Source organism: Canis aureus, chromosome 8, assembly GCF_053574225.1.
Source record: "Canis aureus isolate CA01 chromosome 8, VMU_Caureus_v.1.0, whole genome shotgun sequence".
NCBI classification, from domain to species: domain Eukaryota; kingdom Metazoa; phylum Chordata; class Mammalia; order Carnivora; family Canidae; genus Canis; species Canis aureus.
The window spans coordinates 34,748,518-34,767,908 of record NC_135618.1 but is presented as its reverse complement, the minus strand read 5'-3'; the positions used below and the strand labels follow the sequence as shown (position 1 = coordinate 34,767,908).

Below are 19,391 nucleotides of genomic sequence, written 5' to 3'. Positions count from 1 at the left end.
GGTGTTTCCTTGAAGTTCCTTTAGCCAGCAGATTTTTCCTGGCACTGGAGATACAGCAATGAATAAAAGAAACCAAAAAATACCTGTCTTCATACAGCCACAAAGAGCAAAGAGGGGAGTGGTAGGAAGTGATGCTGAAGTAGGTTGAGATTCCATAAGGCCTTTTAACCATGGTGACAAGAGAGGATTTGATTCTAGGTGTGATGGGAAATCATCAGAGGATTTTGAACTGACAACATGATTTACATTTTATTTATTTTTTAAGATTTTATTTATTTATTCATGAGAGACACAGAGAGAGAGAGGCAGAGACACAGGCAGAGGGAGAAGCAGGCTCCATGCACCGGGAGCCCGACGTGGGATTCAATCCTGGGACTCCATGATCACACCCTGGGCCCAAGGCAGGCGCTAAGCCGCTGAGCCACCCAGGGATCTCCCAATGATTTACATTTTAAAAGAGCACTCTGGCTGCTGTGTGAAAAAGTCAGTGTGAGGGATTATGAATGGAAGAGAAATAGTTGATAGGCTAGTACCCTAATGGGAAACATTGGCAGTTTGTACTAAGATTGCTGCAGTGAACATTGTAATAGAGATTAGGCATATATTTGGAAGGTAGGGTTTCTGATAGGCTGGATGTAGGAAGTGAGTGGAAGAAAAGGAACAAGGATGACTCATAGGTATTTGGCCTGAAGACTTAGATGAATGGTAGTACCATTTCCTGAGATGGGGCAGACTGGAGGAAGAACATGTGTGGGAAGAAAAAACAAGAGCTCTGTTCTGGACAGGTTAAGTTTTAGATGCCAATTAGATATTCAAATGGAAATGTTACATATGTGAATCTCAAACATAAGGGGAAAAATCATGAATGGAAACATCAATTTGAAAATCATCACTATATAGAAGATATAAAAGCCAATCAACAGAATGAAATCATCTAGAGTTGTGCTGTTTCATACAGTAGCCACTAGTCCCATGTGGCTTTTAAATTTTTAATTAATTACAATTAATAATATTAAGAATTAATTTTCTCTTTTGCAATAACCAAGTGCTCAAGAACCACATAAGGCTAGAGGCCATTATAGCGGACAGACTGGATATATAATATTTCCATCTTCACAGAAAGTTCTACTAGATGGTAGGGGAAGGAAGAAGAGGTTCAAGAACTGATCTCTGAGCACTACAAATTTCAAGGGTGAAGGATGATGAGGAGAGAATAATGAAGGCTGAGAGTGGCCAGTGAGGTGGCACTGGAGATACAGCAATGAATAAAAGAAACAAAAAAGCAAACCAAAAAAAAGGAGGATAATCCTGGAAGCCGAATGACCAAAATATTTTGAGAGGGGAATGATCAGCAGTAGGAAACATTGCTGAGAAATCAAGTAATCTGACATTTGAAAACTGAGCAGTGATTTGGTAAAATGGAGATCTCTGGTAACCTTGAAAAGGTTTCGGTGTCATGATGGAACCAAAGCCTGAGTGAAGTGAGTTGAGCAGAGAATGGGTAGTGAATGGGAACTGAAGAAGTAAAGAAATGAACTACTATTTTCAAGTTTTGTTTTAAGTGGGAACAAAGTAATGAGTCTACAGTTAGAATGGTCCAGGAGAACAAGTGATAGTCTGCTAAAATATAAGAACTAGGGATCCCTGGGTGGCGCAGCAGTTTGGCGCCTGCCTTTGGCCCAGGGCGTGATCCTGGAGACCCGGGATTGAATCCCACGTCGGGCTCCCGGTGCATGGAGCCTGCTTCTCCCTCTGCCTGTGTCTCTGCCTCTCTCTCTCTCTCTCTCTCTCTGTGTGACTATCATAAATAAATAAAAATTTTTTAAAAAAGATAAGAACTATTACAATACAGCCTCCTTGAAAATTAAACCTAGGGAACTCCTTAGTCCATTACTATGCTGCAGAGCACACAGTCCATACACTGCTCATACTTCAGTATCTTTCATTGAATGTTCTTTCAGTCTTAACAGGACAACTAGTTACTGACTTCTTTTCCTTCTTCCTTTCTTTATATGGGTTTAGAGAAATTAGAAAGATGAAAGCTCAATTTGTCACCAACTTTCAAGTCCCAATACTGATGTGAATTGGTGACTTTTCTCAGACTGAGAATTTTTAGAGCCTCCACCAGATCTGTATAATGGGGTCTCACACAATCACAGAGCACTGGAAATGTAATCTGATGTCCTTATTTCTTTAATCAGAAGCAGAATTTTGGGGGGCACTTGGCTGGCTCAATCAGTAGAGCATGCGATTCATGAGTTCAAGCCTCACATGCGATTTGAGACTTACTTAAAAAAAAAAGTACAATCTTTTTCATGTAGAAACAGAGACATTCAAGCATGTTTTCCCTGTAACAATGTCAAATCTTCCTTTAGGCGCTGACCTAAAGAATATTTCCCAGTTTTCTGGATTAAAAAAAAAATAGTAATAATACTAAGAGATCACTTTAGAAAGTAAATGGGAGGGGCACCTGGATATCTCTGTCGGTTAAGTGAATGACTCTTGATTTCAGCTCAGCTCATGACCTCAGGGTCATGAGATCAAGCCCTGAGTCAGGCTCCACATTCAGAGTAGTCTGCTTGTCCCTCTCCCTCCCTCTGCTTGCTTTCACTCACTCACTCACTCTCTCAAATAAATAAAATCTTAAAAAAAAAAAGAAAGAAATTAAATGGGAAGAAAAGAGCTACACAAAAATCAAATATGTAAAAAACACTTGAATTTAAAAAAATGTTTTGATTTTGTCATCTTCACATTTATAAATTTTTCAGTGAGCCTATAGATAATTTAAATGTATTAAAAAATACCTTTACCATTCCTAACTTCCTGATATCAGCTGTAAAATACTGTATTCTTTATTGATAAATTAATAGGACTGGGGTAAAGCAAAAAAGTATTATAAAAAGTTGAACTTCCTCTGTAATATTCTCTCTGGATATGATAAACATGTGATACGTAATATAAATGTAATTGAGGATAAAGAAATTGGATGTGAAGACCTATTACTTACCATGCAAGCTGTTATCAATTTCAATATTTTCAGACATTATTGAATTATTTGTGCTGTAGCTTAGACCAAGAACCATTTGAAGATCTGAGAGATTCAGTCGTGCTGTTAGTTCACCACTTCTATCCCCAACCTACAACCACAAACATTTTTTTTCAACCACAAACATTTAGAGTAGTATTAAAGACAAAGAATTATGAAGATTAGCTGAAAATGTTGTGAGCCTAAAACTCGAATAAAATATAAAGAAATGAAATAGTTATATTAGAATTAAGAGACTGAACAAAATGGTTTTTTTCAATAGTAATTGTTTTAAAGAAAAGGGAAATTTCTAAAATATGGCAATAGGAAAACTAATTACATTGTGTTAATTCATTCTCTAAATATTAGTTAAATTTCTACAATCATTTAGTAATAATGTAGGTTATTCTGTGATACATTAACTTGTCACCACAGGATTAAAATTTCCTTAGAATATTTTGTTTCCATTCCATAGTAATAGTATGTATTAAGCCAGCACTAAACATTACACTAGGCACTTACAGACACTATCTCTAATACCTGCAAGTTAGGTATTGTTCTTCCCATTTTACAAATGAGAGAAATGAGCTCAGAAAAGGTTTCCAAGCTCAAATTGCCAGAAAGTGGCAGAACTGCAATAGGAACCAATCCTTGATTATAAAAACCATGTTTACAAAACAAAACAAAACAAGTTTTTCTTTCTATACCATCTACTTTTCCATGTAGAAACAGGAGGCATATTTTAGCAACCTTTCCATTTCCTCATGCCTGGCCTTACCTTCCTGTTTTCCTACATCAAGGCCAGTGCAAACAGACCTCTGATCTGTATCTCAAAATGCTTTGTGCAGTTCTTATGCCAAGGGAATAACATACTTAAATTTATTACTAGGTCATATAGGAGCGATCTAGAAAGATAATAGGACTTCCTCCTCCTCTGCAAATTGGTGAATCATAATAGCAGAAAGGTTTTTAGTTTCATACCTCTCTTGAAATTTCCAAGTGCTTTTCAGCAAAATGCATTGCTTGATCATGATTCCCTAGAGCAGTGTACGCATTTCCTAAGCTCCAACATGCTCTTCCTTCACCAATTCTACAAAACAATTCAAAGCTAACATTCAGTTATCTGAAAGAGCTGTGTATAGAATAAAAGCTATCTAGCAGTAATTAAAGGTATAAATAATGCTCTGGATTTATTTGGTCTTTTATATAAAGAACATAAATATATTCATACTAGAGACATTAGAATACCCAGATAATACTGAACTCAGAATTAGATATTAAAATGGGAAACATTTAGGGATCCCTGGGTGGCGCAGCGGTTTAGCGCCGCCTGCCTTTGGCCCAGGGCACAATCCTGGAGACCCGGGATCGGGTCCCGCGTTGGGCTCCCTGCATGGAGCCTGCTTCTCCCTCTGCCTGTGTCTCTGCCTCTCTCTCTGTGTGTGTGTGACTATCATGAATAAATAAATAAAATATTAAAAAAATAAAATAAAATGGGAAACATTTAAATAAATAAATAAATAAATAAATAAATAAATAAATAAATAGGAAGCAGTCTTTTAAAACATACCATATATTATAAAATAAAATCTCAGGGATAGGTCTTCTAGTTAAACGACTCCATTTTCTTTTCATGATAGCCCTACCAGGTAACCATTCAGTCCACATTTGAATACCACTGGGGAGAGAGAACTCACTCTCTCTTGAAGTGGTATACTTCATTTTGAACAACTACAGAGAAGTTTTTCTTCATACTGAAGTAAAAATCTGTCTTCTTAAAGCAAATATCATGGATTAAATGACTGTAGAGATACACTGCTTTTTCATACAGTTTTTAAAAAAAATAGCCATCAACATTTAAAAATCAGAAGATTTCATATAAAACTCAGGACTTCCAGCTTCTCTTTAAAAAAGAGGAGTATCTGGACATAACACATCCTCAGTCCTGCCTGGCAAGAATGAGCTGGAGCTGAGGAGCAGATGTTCCCTTTACATTGGGCCTTATCTGTAAGTTTACCATAATTCCCACACTGATCTAGTCAAGACGACCTTTGTAGGCAACTGAGTTTGTGACCTATTTATTGATCTTGGTTCAAGGCTCTATGGATCAGTCTAATCTTCTAAGACATGCTAGCCCTTCAAAAACAGTAATATAGAGAGGAGGAGACTAAAACAAGAAATTCCTTAAAAAAAGAATTAAAAGGAAAACAAAGGAAACAAAAACAAAGGAAAAATTCTAGAGATTCAATGATGCATCTATATTTTACTATAATTATAGTAAAAAGCTGTATAACTTACCTATCATTTAGCTCTTGAGCAATTGCTAAGTGCTTCAGATGATAATCAATGGCTTTTTCATAGTCTTGAAGCAAAGTATACGTGTTTCCAAGACTATAACAAGACTGTGCTTCCACAGCTCTGTCTTTAAGCTGTCGAGCCAATAGTAGTGTCTTTCTAAAAAAAGAAGTTAATTCTTACACAATGATCATTTTTATTTTTGGCTATAATAATCATAAAACTCACACTTTTCCTCCTGCCTTTAAAGTAAATCTATTTTATAACTTCTCTATACTTCCAGACAAAATGAAAAGATGTCTTAGAAACACAAAAACCAAATCTAGACTCTAAGAATAAATTGGAGAGTCCTATTAATTCTTCAGAGAAAAGGAATACTGACATGAGGTCAAATGCCTCTAAAGATTATATAATATAGTATTTTTAACATTAAAAAAAAACTGTCCCAGTTGTAATGGCCATAACTCAAAGAGAATTTTGTCTACATAACTTGTCTTTGCAATCATATGGTTGTCTTTGCATTTTGACAAAATTTAAAATATATAGTTAAAATTCTAATGCGTAGATCATTAGTCATTGATTCATGAAAAATACTGAAGACCATATTTAAACATTAACCAAATTCTACCTAAGACCCATTGAAGTGTCAATGAGAAGCTAGTGTAGCAGTTAAGATTGTGAATCCTAGAGTTTCGACTGGGTTCAAATCCCAACTTTGCCAACTATTAGCTCTGTAATGGGCCAAGTCACTCAACTTCTGTTTCTTCATATATAAAATGGGGAAAATACCCACAGGGTTTTGTGAGGATTAAATGAATTAATATATATGAAATGCTTAGAATAGATCTCGTTCACAGTAGATGCTAATAAATGTTAATACTTAAATGACTTCTATAATCTCTGCTCAATAGTGAAAATATTTCATATGATTTATAATTATATGAAAATAAGTATATGATAAAATATGATGGTTTTAAGCAAACAAACCTGAAATTATATATTTAATGGTGATACCTTCAAAGCTGTTACCTTGGGAGGTTACACACTTATTCTAACATTGCCCCCTCTCAAACATTTTTGGAAGACTTTTGGGTTTGCTTTCAGATCCTGGGGTATCTTTCTGGCACACCATTACTCTTTGAGTTGATTTGTAAATGTTCAGAAGTCCTTCTGGAACCAAATTCAATTGCTAATGTAGGCTTACCCAACTACTGCTTTCTATCCTGAAGGATATAGATTTAAAATGTTAAGACAGTCTTCTTGTGTGATCCTGAAAACAGCTCTAAAGCAGAATCCTCCCTCAGTTCTAGCCTACTTATGAAGAGGGCAGGAGGAGGAAGTTTTATTACTTAACACTAATATTTTTTAGTCAAATAGCCATCATCTGCTTTATTACAGAACTTTCAGTATTTAACACAAGTAGTTCATTTATTAAGACATTTCTATGTCTTTTGCTTTAAAATATAAGACATTTTAATATTTAAAATCAAAATATATACTCTATATTTAGTAATATATTTTATTTGGGAAGATATTTCATATCTAACTAACCAACAAATATTAACCATTGGTCAATGTTTATAGTAGGTTGGGATGACATTCTATTTTTTTGATGGACCTAAAGCAATTTTACCTTTGTTTGTAGATGGCAAACTACCCCAAACTCTCTCACACTGGATTCTTTAACAATAAAATACAAATCAATCACTGTATCCATGTTTTAAACTGGCTCTGCCTAACATCTGTATGGGCCTTCAATCCCCACTAATTAGAGAAAACTCCAAACTAAGAAGCATAGACTGGACAATGTCAAAGAGTCTATACCTTGCTATTATCTATGTTTCAAGTGTATTGATAGATCAGAATGACTGTCCAGAAGAAGCTGGGTTTGCCAACTTCTCAGGTAAGTGAATGGGGCCTCAGCTTATGGTGAGGATCAAAGATGGACAGAGGAGAATGAGCCAACTGTTCAACAAGGGGGTGAGATAGTGGGCAAAAGAATTCAGAGATGCCTGGCAAAAACTAGGGCATATTTTTATTACTAGGCTTTCTCATGGTTTTTCTGAAAACACATAACTGGGTGAGAAAAAGCATATAAGTATATACACCACACATGCTGAACAGGCTAAGAAGACTTTAAAAGTTTAGAATTTCATTTAAAAACAATTAAAGATAAAAGAAATATAAAGGAATCATAATACTACCATTAAATCTAAGGTACAATAATATCAGGTCCTATGCAAAGTAAACAGTTAATATAGTCTTTCATTCAATCCTCACAATACCAAAAGCAAGGAATTGGCATGATCTGTTACAGATGAAGAAATTGAGGATTAGAAGCACAAGATCCTGCTGCTAGTATGTACAAAATGCAAGTTTTAAACCCAAAGCCTATTATTTAATAGGTTTGCATAACTACTCATTTTACATTTATCTACAGAAATATTACACTAACTTGTAGTATTCAGAGGCAGTTTCAAATTCACCAAGAAATATATATGCATTTCCAAGGTTGCTATATGCTCTTCTTTCAGCTGCTTTATCTCCAAATTCTTTTGCAATAAGGAGACGCTGAAACAGAAAATTCTAATTAGATATAGCTATAATAAAACTAAAGAATAATCACTGTTCAAAACCTGATGGAAAAAATGATCTGGATCCAAAGCCTTGCACTGTACCTGCTCATGAGCTATAACTGCATCCCTGAAGTTGCCAAGGAGGTAATGTGTGTTTCCAAGATTTCCAAAGGCACGTCCTTGGGCTGCTCGATCACCCAAAGCAGTCACTAGTGATAGATTTTCCCTAAATGATAACAAAGTTGTGAAAAAATAAGTTTGAGGAAAAAATGTATTGGTTTGATTTACAAATCAAATTCTTTTTATCAAAAAAAATTAAACAAGCTTATAGCCATAATGTGCCACTTTTTAAAAAAGATTTATTTATTTATTTATTCATGATAGACGTAGATAGAGAGAGAGAGAGGCAGAGATGCAGGAGGAGGGAGAAGCAGGCTCCATGCCGGGAGCCCGACATGGGACTTGATCCCGGGACTCCAGGATCATGCCCTGGGCCAAAGGCAGGTGCTAAACCGCTGGGCCACCCAGGGATCCCCACATTTTAAAGATATATCTATGAAAGGGGTGGCTGCAGGGCTCAGCTGGTTGAGCATCTGACTTTTGATTTCAGCACAGGTCATGATCTCAGGGTCCTGAGATTGAGTTCCATGGCTGGCTCCACACTCAGCAGGGAGTCTGCTTGAGATTCTCTTGCCCTCTCCCTGCCCCTCCTGCCGACTGCATGCACACAAGTACTCTAAATAAATAAATAAAATCTTAAAAATAAAAAGATATATCTATGATGGAGGGTGATTATAGTAAATAACTGGGAATACTTTACTGAACAATTAAGGCAGGCTCTGTTCAAAGTCAAGAACAGAGTCAGTCTTGGAACCCTTACATGTAAGAAGTTCTATGAAATCCTGGTAAGAGACTAAATTTACTTCACATAACTTAGGCTAATGATTGATATTTCTTGTTTCTGCCACTAAGTGGCACTAGTTAACAGTTTAAAGGAAAGCTTTCCAGGGGAGATTACTACTAACCTAACACTATAACATTTAGCAGCTATTTGATGGTTTATTTTTATTTGCTAGTCCATAATTCTTTTCTTTTTTTAAAAATATTTTATTTATTCATGAGAGATACAGAGATAGAGGCAGAGACACAGGCAGAGAGAGAAGCAGGCTCCATGCAGGGAGCCTGATGTGGGACTCAATCCTGGGACTCCAGGATCACACCCTGGGCCGAAGGCAGGCTCTCAACTGCTGAGCCACCCAGGCCATCCCTAGTCCATAATTCTAAAACCTTTGCGAAACTTAAAAATGTATTATTGGATAAAGAATGTAGGATAGATCCAAGGCTTAGGTGGGCCACATGAATGTATCAGTGCTACTTACTCATAATAATCCACAGCTGCCTGCAGGGCATTTCTCACTTCTTCTGGAAATTCTCCTATGTCCTGAGGACCAGGGCAACCAAAACTTTTCCCTTTGGCATGATACACATTTCCAAGATTGTAAAGTGCTCTTGCTTCTCCCACCTAGATGAAGATATCAGCAGAATTTACATTTTGAAATCAGAAGCCAGGCATTCTAATGCTGATCGTGTATTTATTTATAATATCCTTGATGATTAAGAGAAAGAAACATTTACATTGGCCATCCACACAGAACCAAATGATTACTTATGAAAGAAGAATGTGTTATTATTTTTTCTCTGGTATTTTAAATTTTTTATTTTTTTTCTTTTATTTTTCTATGAATTTTTTGTATTAACTTTTAGTAAACTACAGATTAAATAGAATTAAAACACAAAGCAAGTTCAATGAAAACATTTGGCCTGCCATCCAATGTTCCTTATTACCTTGTCATTAAGCTCTCTAGAAATATCTAGATGTCGCTGACAACAAACTACAGCTTCATCAAAATTCCCAAGAACTTTTAAAGTGTTTCCCAGATTACCACTAGCTTTGGCTTCCCCCAGCTGGTCTCCAATAGTCCTGGGGAAAAAAAAAAAAAAAAAAAAAAAGCAAGTGGTGTTAAAAATAAAGCATCCAGAGTACAGTTTTTCCCAGAAGACAACTGACATCCTTTAGGAAAGAAGGACCCATTAGCTACTTTAAATAAAAATTTAAAACTGACATTTCTATATTTAAATTTAATTAATTTTCATTCATTTAATTAAACTCTAAGGTCATTTCACTACCATTAATTCATTTAATTAAACAGTGATCAGCCTAAAGATTAGTTTTAAAATGCAATGCTATGAATGAGAGCTCACTAAAATGTATTAAGTTCGTTTTTTTAATTGAATGAAAATATTTTTAAGGGATATTTAGGGAGAAGGAATTAAAATTCTTTAATTCTTAAATTAATTACCTTGCAAGAGTTAAATCATGATGATGGTATTCCAATGCTTTGGCATAATCATGCAGATAGAAATAAGCATTGCCCAGCTGGCTGTAAATAGCACTAAGTGTTTTTAGGTCTTCAGTTCCAACTTGAACTGCAGCTTCAAAGAATGACACACCAGCACGGCAGTCTCCTGATTTACACAGACGTTCCCCTTCCAAGGCCAGTTCTAGGCAAGAAGCTTCCATTCTATAATATTATATAGGACAGACATTTACAACATTACATTATAACTATACCACAGTATTTTTAACTTCAGGTAATATAATTTTAATGCTGACTGTGCCTACTTGCTCAGAAAAGCTGCCTCTATATTTGAAGTAGATATACATTATTGATAAAACAGTAAACTATTATTTATAGTATGGGCTAATTTGCCTAATCAAATATCTGAGCCTCTGAGGTCTTTCATAAAGGGTAGCTAAATCTCTCTATATGGAGCCCATTTTAAATGGCCCATCCAGAGCAACCCAGTTTACCAATGAGAGAACCTAAAGTATGTTTCCTAAAGTACTCTGAGTCTTACGAACTTCCTGAGAGTCTGGGGAGAAAATGGGTAGCTGGGGAAGGTGAAGTCCTATAATACATACCCTTCTCTATCCACATATCTAAATGATCTACTCATCTGTCCATCAACCCCTCCTACAAACATCCACACCTCTTACTCTCTCATACACCCATACACACATTCCTGTTCTCACCACCACACGATCATCTATACCTCAGAAAAAAGGAGGAGCAAAATATTTTCATCTATAAGGCATACCTCCATAAGAGAACTAGGTGTCAAGAAACTTCAGGTTAGAAAGGAATAATTTCAAGATTTACAGAAATTTGGGGCAGCCTGGATGGCTCAGTGGTTTAGCCCCTGCCTTTGGCATGATCTTGGGGTCTTGGGATCAAGTCTCACGTTGGGCTCCCTGCATGGAGCCTCCCTCTACCTGTGTCTCTACCTCTCTCTCTCTGTTTCTCATGAATAAATAAATAAAATCTTAAAAAAAAAAAAAAAAGATTTACAGAAAGTCTAATCCTGTAAGTCTGTCACTGGATTTTTAAAAACCAGAAGAATTAGGTACTGTAAATCTAGGTAGGAGAAAAACCACTGATACTTCCTTCAGGTTTTAATACTAGACTTTAGTGGGGGCCTTTTGCCAAACTTACCACTGTGTTTCTTCAACATTTTTATGATTTCTGCAATGTCTATGTATTACCTAATCATTCACTTAAATGTTTCTATAATTTGTAAAATTTCTTTGAAATTGGCACATGTCCTTACAAAAAAAAAAAGAAAAATCTAGCTTCATCCAAAGCAGTATCATGAAACTGTTTGATGTAATACTTATGTTTATTTTTTAATGCACATTAAAACAATATGTAGTATTAGAATAAAAAAGTTAAATTACCATATTACCCTTTAGAAAACCCTGGTTGAGCTCATCAAGCATTTTAATTTTGTGAGCAGCATGAATTTACTCCTTAGTAGAATTAGCTTTGAGCATCTCTAACAGAGCAGTGATTCTTTTTTTTTCTTTTTAAGATTTTATTTAACAGAGAAAGTGGCTGCCAGAGAGCACAAGCAGGAGGAATAGCAAAGGGAAAGGGAAAAAGCAGGCCCCCCACTGAGCAGGGAGTCTGATCCCAGGATTCTGAGATCAGGACCTGAGCTGAAGGGAGACGCCTAACTGACTGAGCCACTGAGACGCCCCTGGAGAGTGATTCTTCATCCTGGTTATACAACAGCAGAGCTTATGTGGAGTGTTTTTTAAAATTCTCATTGTGGGGGACCTGGGTGGCGTGGTCAACTTGGGTTCGGTTGGTTTCGGCTCAGGTGGTGATCTCAGGGTTGTGAGATCAAACTCCGTGTCAGGCTCCATGCTCAGCATGGAATCTGCCTGAGACTTCCTCTCCCTCTCCCTCTGCCCTTCCTCCACCACTCTCTCTATATAATAAATAAATAAATATAAACAAACAAACAAACAAATAAATCTCTCGATGCCGGGACCCTCTCTGGGTAGGAGGTCTGGCTCGCAGTATTTTTTTTTTTAAATACCTCCAGGTAATTCCAACATTGTATGCCAGAATTGAGAATCACTGCTTTAACAGAAAATGTGATTTAAACCACCACTCACCCTAAATTCATTCAAATATGATTATACTTTTGTATTTATGGTAGCAGGTCAAGTAACATGTTTCTTCTTCAGATGCTTTCTTTTGGCTTATAAAATGTCAAGGCTCCTTAAAGCCATAAATTAAAATGGAATTGCAAAAGTGGAAAAGAAATCTGATAAACCTAAAGAGAAGTCTGGACTAAGATTAACAGAGCTAATTGCAAAGGTTCAAAGTAGATTCAGTTCGAAATAAACAGGTTTATTTAGTCATTTCTGATAGGTAATTTTCAAGTTTTACATGCAGGTATTTTTTTTTTTATAATTCAAGTAATGCTGCCAAAGGATACTGTCCGTTCACAGTCAGACTAGTGATTTTACCCTCACTTTATGAATCTAGGCAAAATGATGCAAGTAAACCTCTAACATCTTGCTTAAACAGTAGACCAAGTCAATTAGATACAAAGAACAACTTAAGTACATGGAAAAATTAATTGGTTAAATCAGAAAGAGGAAATTGCTACATTTATATTTATGTCATTTCAAATTAATAAAACCAATTTTTGTCTTTCACAAGTGAAAACTGCCATTTAGGACTGTATTTTTTTAAAATTAGAGACTTCATAAAGAAAAAGATTATTTTTGTTTAAAGTTTTATGAGGTTACTGGTACATTCTGTGTGTGAAGAGAAACAAGGCAGCAAAAGACTATTTGGTAAATATGTGATTTTATTGAAGAGTTCTTCTACTACATAAGCTACTGAAACTAGCTGTCTTTATTTGTCTGAATACCAAAACCACTGGACTTTCAAAATTACCATAGGAAAAAAAAAAAAATTACCATAGGAAAAAAATTGGAAAAGGTATTTTTACATATAAAATATATTACCTTTTTTATTTAAAAATTTTTAATTTAAGCATGATTTCAATTATGGAAGTTATATACTGAGCAATTTCACTGCTAGTTATTAAAGCTGTATGTACACAAATTCATAAAGATATGTGAAAGGATGTTCACAGCAGCAAAAAAAAAAAAATAACCCACACAATTTAAATGTCCATCAATAGAGTATTAAAGAAAATTGCATGCCACTGTACAATGGAATACTAATGATAATAATCATTGAGTATTCACTGAGGGAGAGGGAGAGAAATAGTTACACACAGCAGCACCATCTGTTCAGGACAGGCAGCTGGATGGCGAGGAAGTCAGAGATAAGCCAGAACAGGCTATTAAGATATAAGACATGTAAAAATTGGAAATATACAACATGTTTGCTATATCCATATAATCCAAAGAAATGTTTTCTTCAAAAAAATATCTTCACCACAAATATTTGACTTTCTGAATTAAACTTATATCAAACCAAATGCTGTATATAATATTAATTTAGCTACAGATTGAATGGTGTCATAACAGCTACTAATTTTTAAAAAGTCATTTTAGATAATTTTCATTAGAAAGAGTGACGGCAAATTGGAACCCTACTGGCTACTGAGCTGTCTCTGAAGTCCATGAAGTAAGAACGCCTGTAAGGGAAACTACCTTAGAAAAGATATTTCAGTAACTAATTCCCAAAACAAAGTCCCAAATTCTCTAGTTTATGATTAATTCTGAGAAATACTGTGGCTCTGGTATAGTTTCATTAGAAAATAAGTCAATATTCTGACAAAATCTCCCAACACCTCAATCAAATATATCTAATTGCAAAATAGTCAAGGCAGGTTGGCTTATAAATTTTTTAGAAGATCATTAAATAGTAAGAGAGAAAGTAATTTCATAGCCTCTTTGTCTCTATGAGAGATTAGAATTACTTCATTTGTTTACCAGCTGGGTTGGAAACAAAGAACATAACCAGAGTAGAAAATAAACTGGGAAAATATCTCTATCAACATATAACCCACACACCTGGTTTCTTTTATTCTCCCTAATGGCCTATCTAGTTATATAATCAAAGAAGTACACTCCTAATAACTATAAATAAACACAGTACTACTATCCTTAACTGAAATGCTGTTTTTGCTAATAGACCATTATAGCTAGAATTTCTTTTTCTTTTGCACAAACTCATGTCATTTCAATTTGATTTTTGTATTTTATTATTATTTACTTTTCTTCCACACTAGATTTTTCCCTTTACCTCCTTAATTTTGGTTTCTTGTATTCACTGCATACCAATGAAAGCAAAAAAGGATTAAAACCTCAATGCTAACATCATTTTAAAAGATTTACTACAGATTATGTAGTAATCTGTAGTAAATTTGATCCTCCCCTCAAAGGGTTTACATACTATTCAAGAATAAACAATGGAACTGAGAACTCCGGATTCAAAACAAGAGTGCTCTGCATTTTCTCCATTTTGCTGTCTTCTGTGGCTGTCAAATCTCTTTTTACAGACCTTAGCTCCCTCTACTTTCAGTGGGTTCTAATCTGGCATGGGTCTTTCCCATTATCAATCCTATCCCCCACAAACAATTTTTATCCACCTAATTTACCACATATATCTAGTTATTCTAGTTTATTTTGTGAGAGGGAAAGCCGTGTGAATTTATTTTTATTTAGATTTGAATTTTGATTGGTAACTTTGTTTTGTTTTTTGTTTTTTTAAGATTTCATTTATTTATTCATGAGAGACACAGAGAGAGGCAGAGACATAGGCAGAGGGAGAAGCAGGCTCCATGCAGGGAGCCTGATGTGGGACTCAATCCCAGAACCCCAGGATCATACCCTGAACCTAAGGCAGACGCTCAACCGCTGAGCCACCCAGGCATCCCCTGGTAACTTAGTTTTAAAAGTGATTTTACTACATATTATATCAAATTTAACACTCAATATAACCCTCTGAGATAGGAATTATTATAGAAGAGGAAAATGATGCTCAGATAGGTTGAATGACCTATTAAAATCATATGATTACAAAGATGAGAAAATGAAATCCTGTCTTTGTCACCAAATCCAATGCTATTTCCACCATTCTGCATTACCTCAAATTATTCTTCAGGAAAGAATATTAACAACTACATTTACCTAGCAAAATGAAGAATTCAACAACAAAATTGTATTCCTTTACAACTTATGTGCAATAGTCTAATTTTTACAATATGAAAGTACTGAAGTGTTTATTATTCATAGTAACAAGTATGAACAAAGACTTTTTAAAAGAAATATAAAACTAGAGGAACTAGTTTGATAATGAACCTGATATATCCATTTTTCAACATCAACAATACCAATATATACTATTACCAGTGTATTTTAGCTCTACTTCCATCCTCACTCTCCAACCCCAGATTTTTTTGAAGTACATTTCAGAAAGCATATTTCACTTGTAAATATTTTAGCATGTATCTCTAAAAGAGAGCAGTTTCAAAAAAATTTAATATTATGCCTAAAAAATTAATAATTATTATAAAATGAATCATATGCCATTTTAAAGTTTAGAAACTAATTTCACTTTACTATCAGTCTCCATTTCTCTCTACCTCCACAAATAGATCACAAAATATAGCATTCTGGTATCCATCAGGAGCTTCCTTAATGTCTGAAGGATTATTCCATTTCAAAATTACAAACTCAGTGTGCCACAGAAACTCCTCCAGGGATGACTGTTTGCCACAGTCATCATATGGAAAAGACCATATGGATACCACATTACATGCTACCTGTTTGCCACAATCAAAGAACCATATGGATACCACATAACATGCTACCTGTTTAATAGAGGAGAAGAATAATTTATACTAGGCCAGGACTCCTAACATAAAAGATACAAAATATTACCTGCAATTATATAACAATCCAGTCATTATTCAGAATGCTGATCTGAGAGCACTGATGTAGTCAGAGTTTGGCATATTCTTACTAAAAATAGTTACAGAGTTTAAAGTTCCTTTTGGTGAAGTCCTATACCAATACATAAACTATGTTTTATATAGTTTTGACCTATCAGGTTAAAAGGACAAATCTAAGACCCTCCTACAGGCAGAGGTAAAATCCACTCCTCCTTACCTGCTGCTCTTACAGTATTAAGAAGTATATCACTCTTAAAAATGTTTAGTAAGACAGATAAAATGTTACTAGACTTATCTGATAGTTATGTCCAATGGAATTACATGGACATTCCATCAAACATGTACTATGAGTCAGACAACATGCTAGGCATCGTGGCTGCCCTAAGGAAATTAATAGTCAAGGAAGGGAGTAGTCAAGAAGGAGACAAACATATAAAGAAATACAATGAATTTTAATATAGTTGATGCAAAGGAAGAAATACGCAAAAGATGTTACATGAGCACAGGGAGGGCACACAGTCAAACAATCACATTTAGAAATGGTTTCCAGGAGTAGATAATACAAGTCCTAGGGTACAACATGAGCAAAAGCACAGAGACATTGAACAGCAAGACATGTACAGGGAAGCAGAGCTCAAAGTACAACGTGAAGACTGGAGAAAGTAAGGACAAAGGAATATATAGAGGCTAGAAAATGGAAGATCTTGTATATATGATAAGCCTGGCTCTGCCCTACCGATGACAATGAGCCACCATAGCGATAAAGCAGAATTTGCACAGTTGGCTCTGTGTTTTTAGACTAAGCCCTCTAGCGGCAAATTAAAAACATGGATTCTAAAAGACAAGAATGGAGAATGGAGGGAGTCTACAGGGAAGATGATGGGGGCCTAAACTATACCAGTGATAGGGAGGATCCAGATGGATAGGTCAATCTGAGCAACATTTAGGAGGTAAAACTGGCAAGGCTTCACACTGGATACAGAGAGTAAGTGGGGAAGAAAAGCACATAAGATAACTTCCAGGTTTCTGGAACTATGCCCAAGAGAGTAGAGAGAGGGCCTTTAAAAGCTCATTTTAATTATGTTGAATATCTTCCATTTCTTCTATTCAAAACTTTTTTTTTTTAAAGATTTTTATTTATTTATTTAGTCATGAGAGACACAGAGAGAGCTAGGCAGAGAAAGGCAGAGGGAGAAGCAGGCTCCATGCAGGGAACCCAATGCAGAACTTGATCTCAGGACCCCAGGATCATGACCTGAGCCAAAGGCAGACGCTCAACCACTGAGCCACCCAGGTGCCCCCTTCTTTTTTTAATAGAAATACCCTATCTTACCTATATAGACTTCTGTGGTGGCACCTTGCCCTAACATGAATCATGTGCTCCAACAAATCTACTTCCTAAACATGTGTTAAAATATCTAAGATTTGGCAACCAACACCTTCAACTTATTAGAGATGCTGAATACTACTCGTTGCTGCAAGTTCTGATGTTTATTTAATATTAATTTATAACAGTTTTGATAAAGAATCTATTAGTATCAATTAGTATTCTAATCACCTTAGTAACAATCACATGCCTTTCATCCCAATATTTAGGTTTATGCTCATTTTACAGTTTAGTGCAATGACCAGAACTTCTAGAATAAATGTTAAATAATGATGCTAAGGGCAGCCCCGGTGGCGCAGCGGTTTAGCGCTGCCTGCAGCCCAAGGCATGATCCTGGAGACCCTGGATCGAGTCCCACATCAGGCTCTCTGCATGGAGTCTGCTTCTTCTGCCTGTGTCTCTGCCTCTCTCTCTCTCTCTGCATCTCTATGAATAAATAAATAAAAAATCTTAAAAAATTAGAAAAAGATAATGATGCTGATATCAATGCTTTGTTCCTTTTTTTTTTTTTAAGATTTTATTTATTTATTCATGAGAGACACACAGAGAGAGACAGAGACACAGGCAGAGGAAAAATCGATCCTAGGATCCTGGGATCACGACCTGAGCCAAAGGCAGATGCTCAATCAATGAGCCACCCAGGCGCCCCAATGCTTTGTTCCTAAATGTATACAAACGGCCATTAACATTTTATCACTAAATATTAAACTGGCTATTAGTTTATGTTTAGAAAGTATCCACCCATTTCAATGTTACTCACTTTTTAAAAAGCTTATTTATAAAAGATCACCATTAAAAACTGAAACACAAAAATTAGGTCATTCATCTGACATATTACAGTCCGTCTTTTACCCCAAACATTTAGAAATATATTTTTTATATTTGCATTACAACAGTTACAAAATATAAATTATCCATAAACTTTTCCATAAAACATTAATAAACTATAACACATAATTAGTTTTTACCACCATTTTCCTATAGAAAGGATATAAAAACTTACAACCACCACAACAAAAAGAAAATATCGTATACAGGAGATATTAAGGCTAGTTTATTTTGAATATATTCAAATTTAAATTTGAAATGATCAGAGCTACATACATGTTTATATAAGGATTAAAAGCTACCAAGAAAGCAGTAGTCTTACCTGTAACGAACATGAAAAGAATGGTCTTCCCTCATGCTTATCAAATTTTCCTCCATCGAGTCATATTATAAGTTGAGTAAAATTGAAATTATTTTATTTTGTGCCAATCCAGTTCTTTACAATGTAGAATTGTTGCAGAACATTGTCCAGTTAGTATATTAATGAGTTGGTGTTAATACATCCTAAGCTCCTGCTTCTTCTTTATTAATAATGAAAGGAGGTCAATGTCAGACAGCTTAAAGGTTCAAAATGTGTCCCAAATCCTTGCATCTCTGGCCCTTTCAGCAGCACTTCAGCAAAATTTCTGCAAAAGGAATACAAGATGCCTTGCTTGAAGTCCTATTTTCAAATAATAACCTAAAGTAATTCCAAGCTGTAGTACATAATCTCACAGCTAACTCCACAGACTGCTGTCATATCAATCACAGAAGAAAAACAGCAGAGGGCTTAACTGTCACCACAAAGCTTCTAAATAAGGATGTGAATACATTACATTTATTTGGGACCTGTACCTTATTTTTAAAATCGTTTTAAAATACAATAATTTATGTAATGTTTTCTATTATAAACCAATATAGAAGAATGTGTTAGGGTATCTAAAGAGAAAATTATTATTCTTTTTTTTTTTTTAAATTATTATTCTTTAAGCTTTTAAAAATTGCTATTATA

The 19,391-nt window shown here is 35.2% G+C and overlaps 1 protein-coding gene across 8 annotated transcripts in view; it reads right to left on the bottom strand.

The window, feature by feature from the left end:
* Window positions 1-19,391, bottom strand: part of GPSM2 (G protein signaling modulator 2) — a 61,520-nt gene that overhangs the window by 31,948 nt on the left and 10,181 nt on the right. For 7 of the 8 annotated variants that reach the window (XR_013384666.1, XM_077905717.1, XM_077905721.1 and 4 more), the window contains exons 2-10: window positions 18,723-19,026; window positions 10,257-10,478; window positions 9,742-9,877; window positions 9,276-9,418; window positions 7,999-8,122; window positions 7,776-7,891; window positions 5,324-5,479; window positions 4,007-4,115; window positions 3,008-3,137 (exon numbers count right to left, since the gene is read on the bottom strand). Coding sequence is in view for 7 of the 8 variants with exons in the window: in XM_077905717.1 (XP_077761843.1) it covers window positions 3,008-3,137; window positions 4,007-4,115; window positions 5,324-5,479; window positions 7,776-7,891; window positions 7,999-8,122; window positions 9,276-9,418; window positions 9,742-9,877; window positions 10,257-10,478; window positions 18,723-18,778 (1,192 nt within the window). In the remaining variant the exon portion in view is untranslated. The remainder of the gene's footprint in view (window positions 1-3,007; window positions 3,138-4,006; window positions 4,116-5,323; window positions 5,480-7,775; window positions 7,892-7,998; window positions 8,123-9,275; window positions 9,419-9,741; window positions 9,878-10,256; window positions 10,479-18,722; window positions 19,027-19,391) is intronic. The other variant, XM_077905720.1, reaches the window with a different exon arrangement.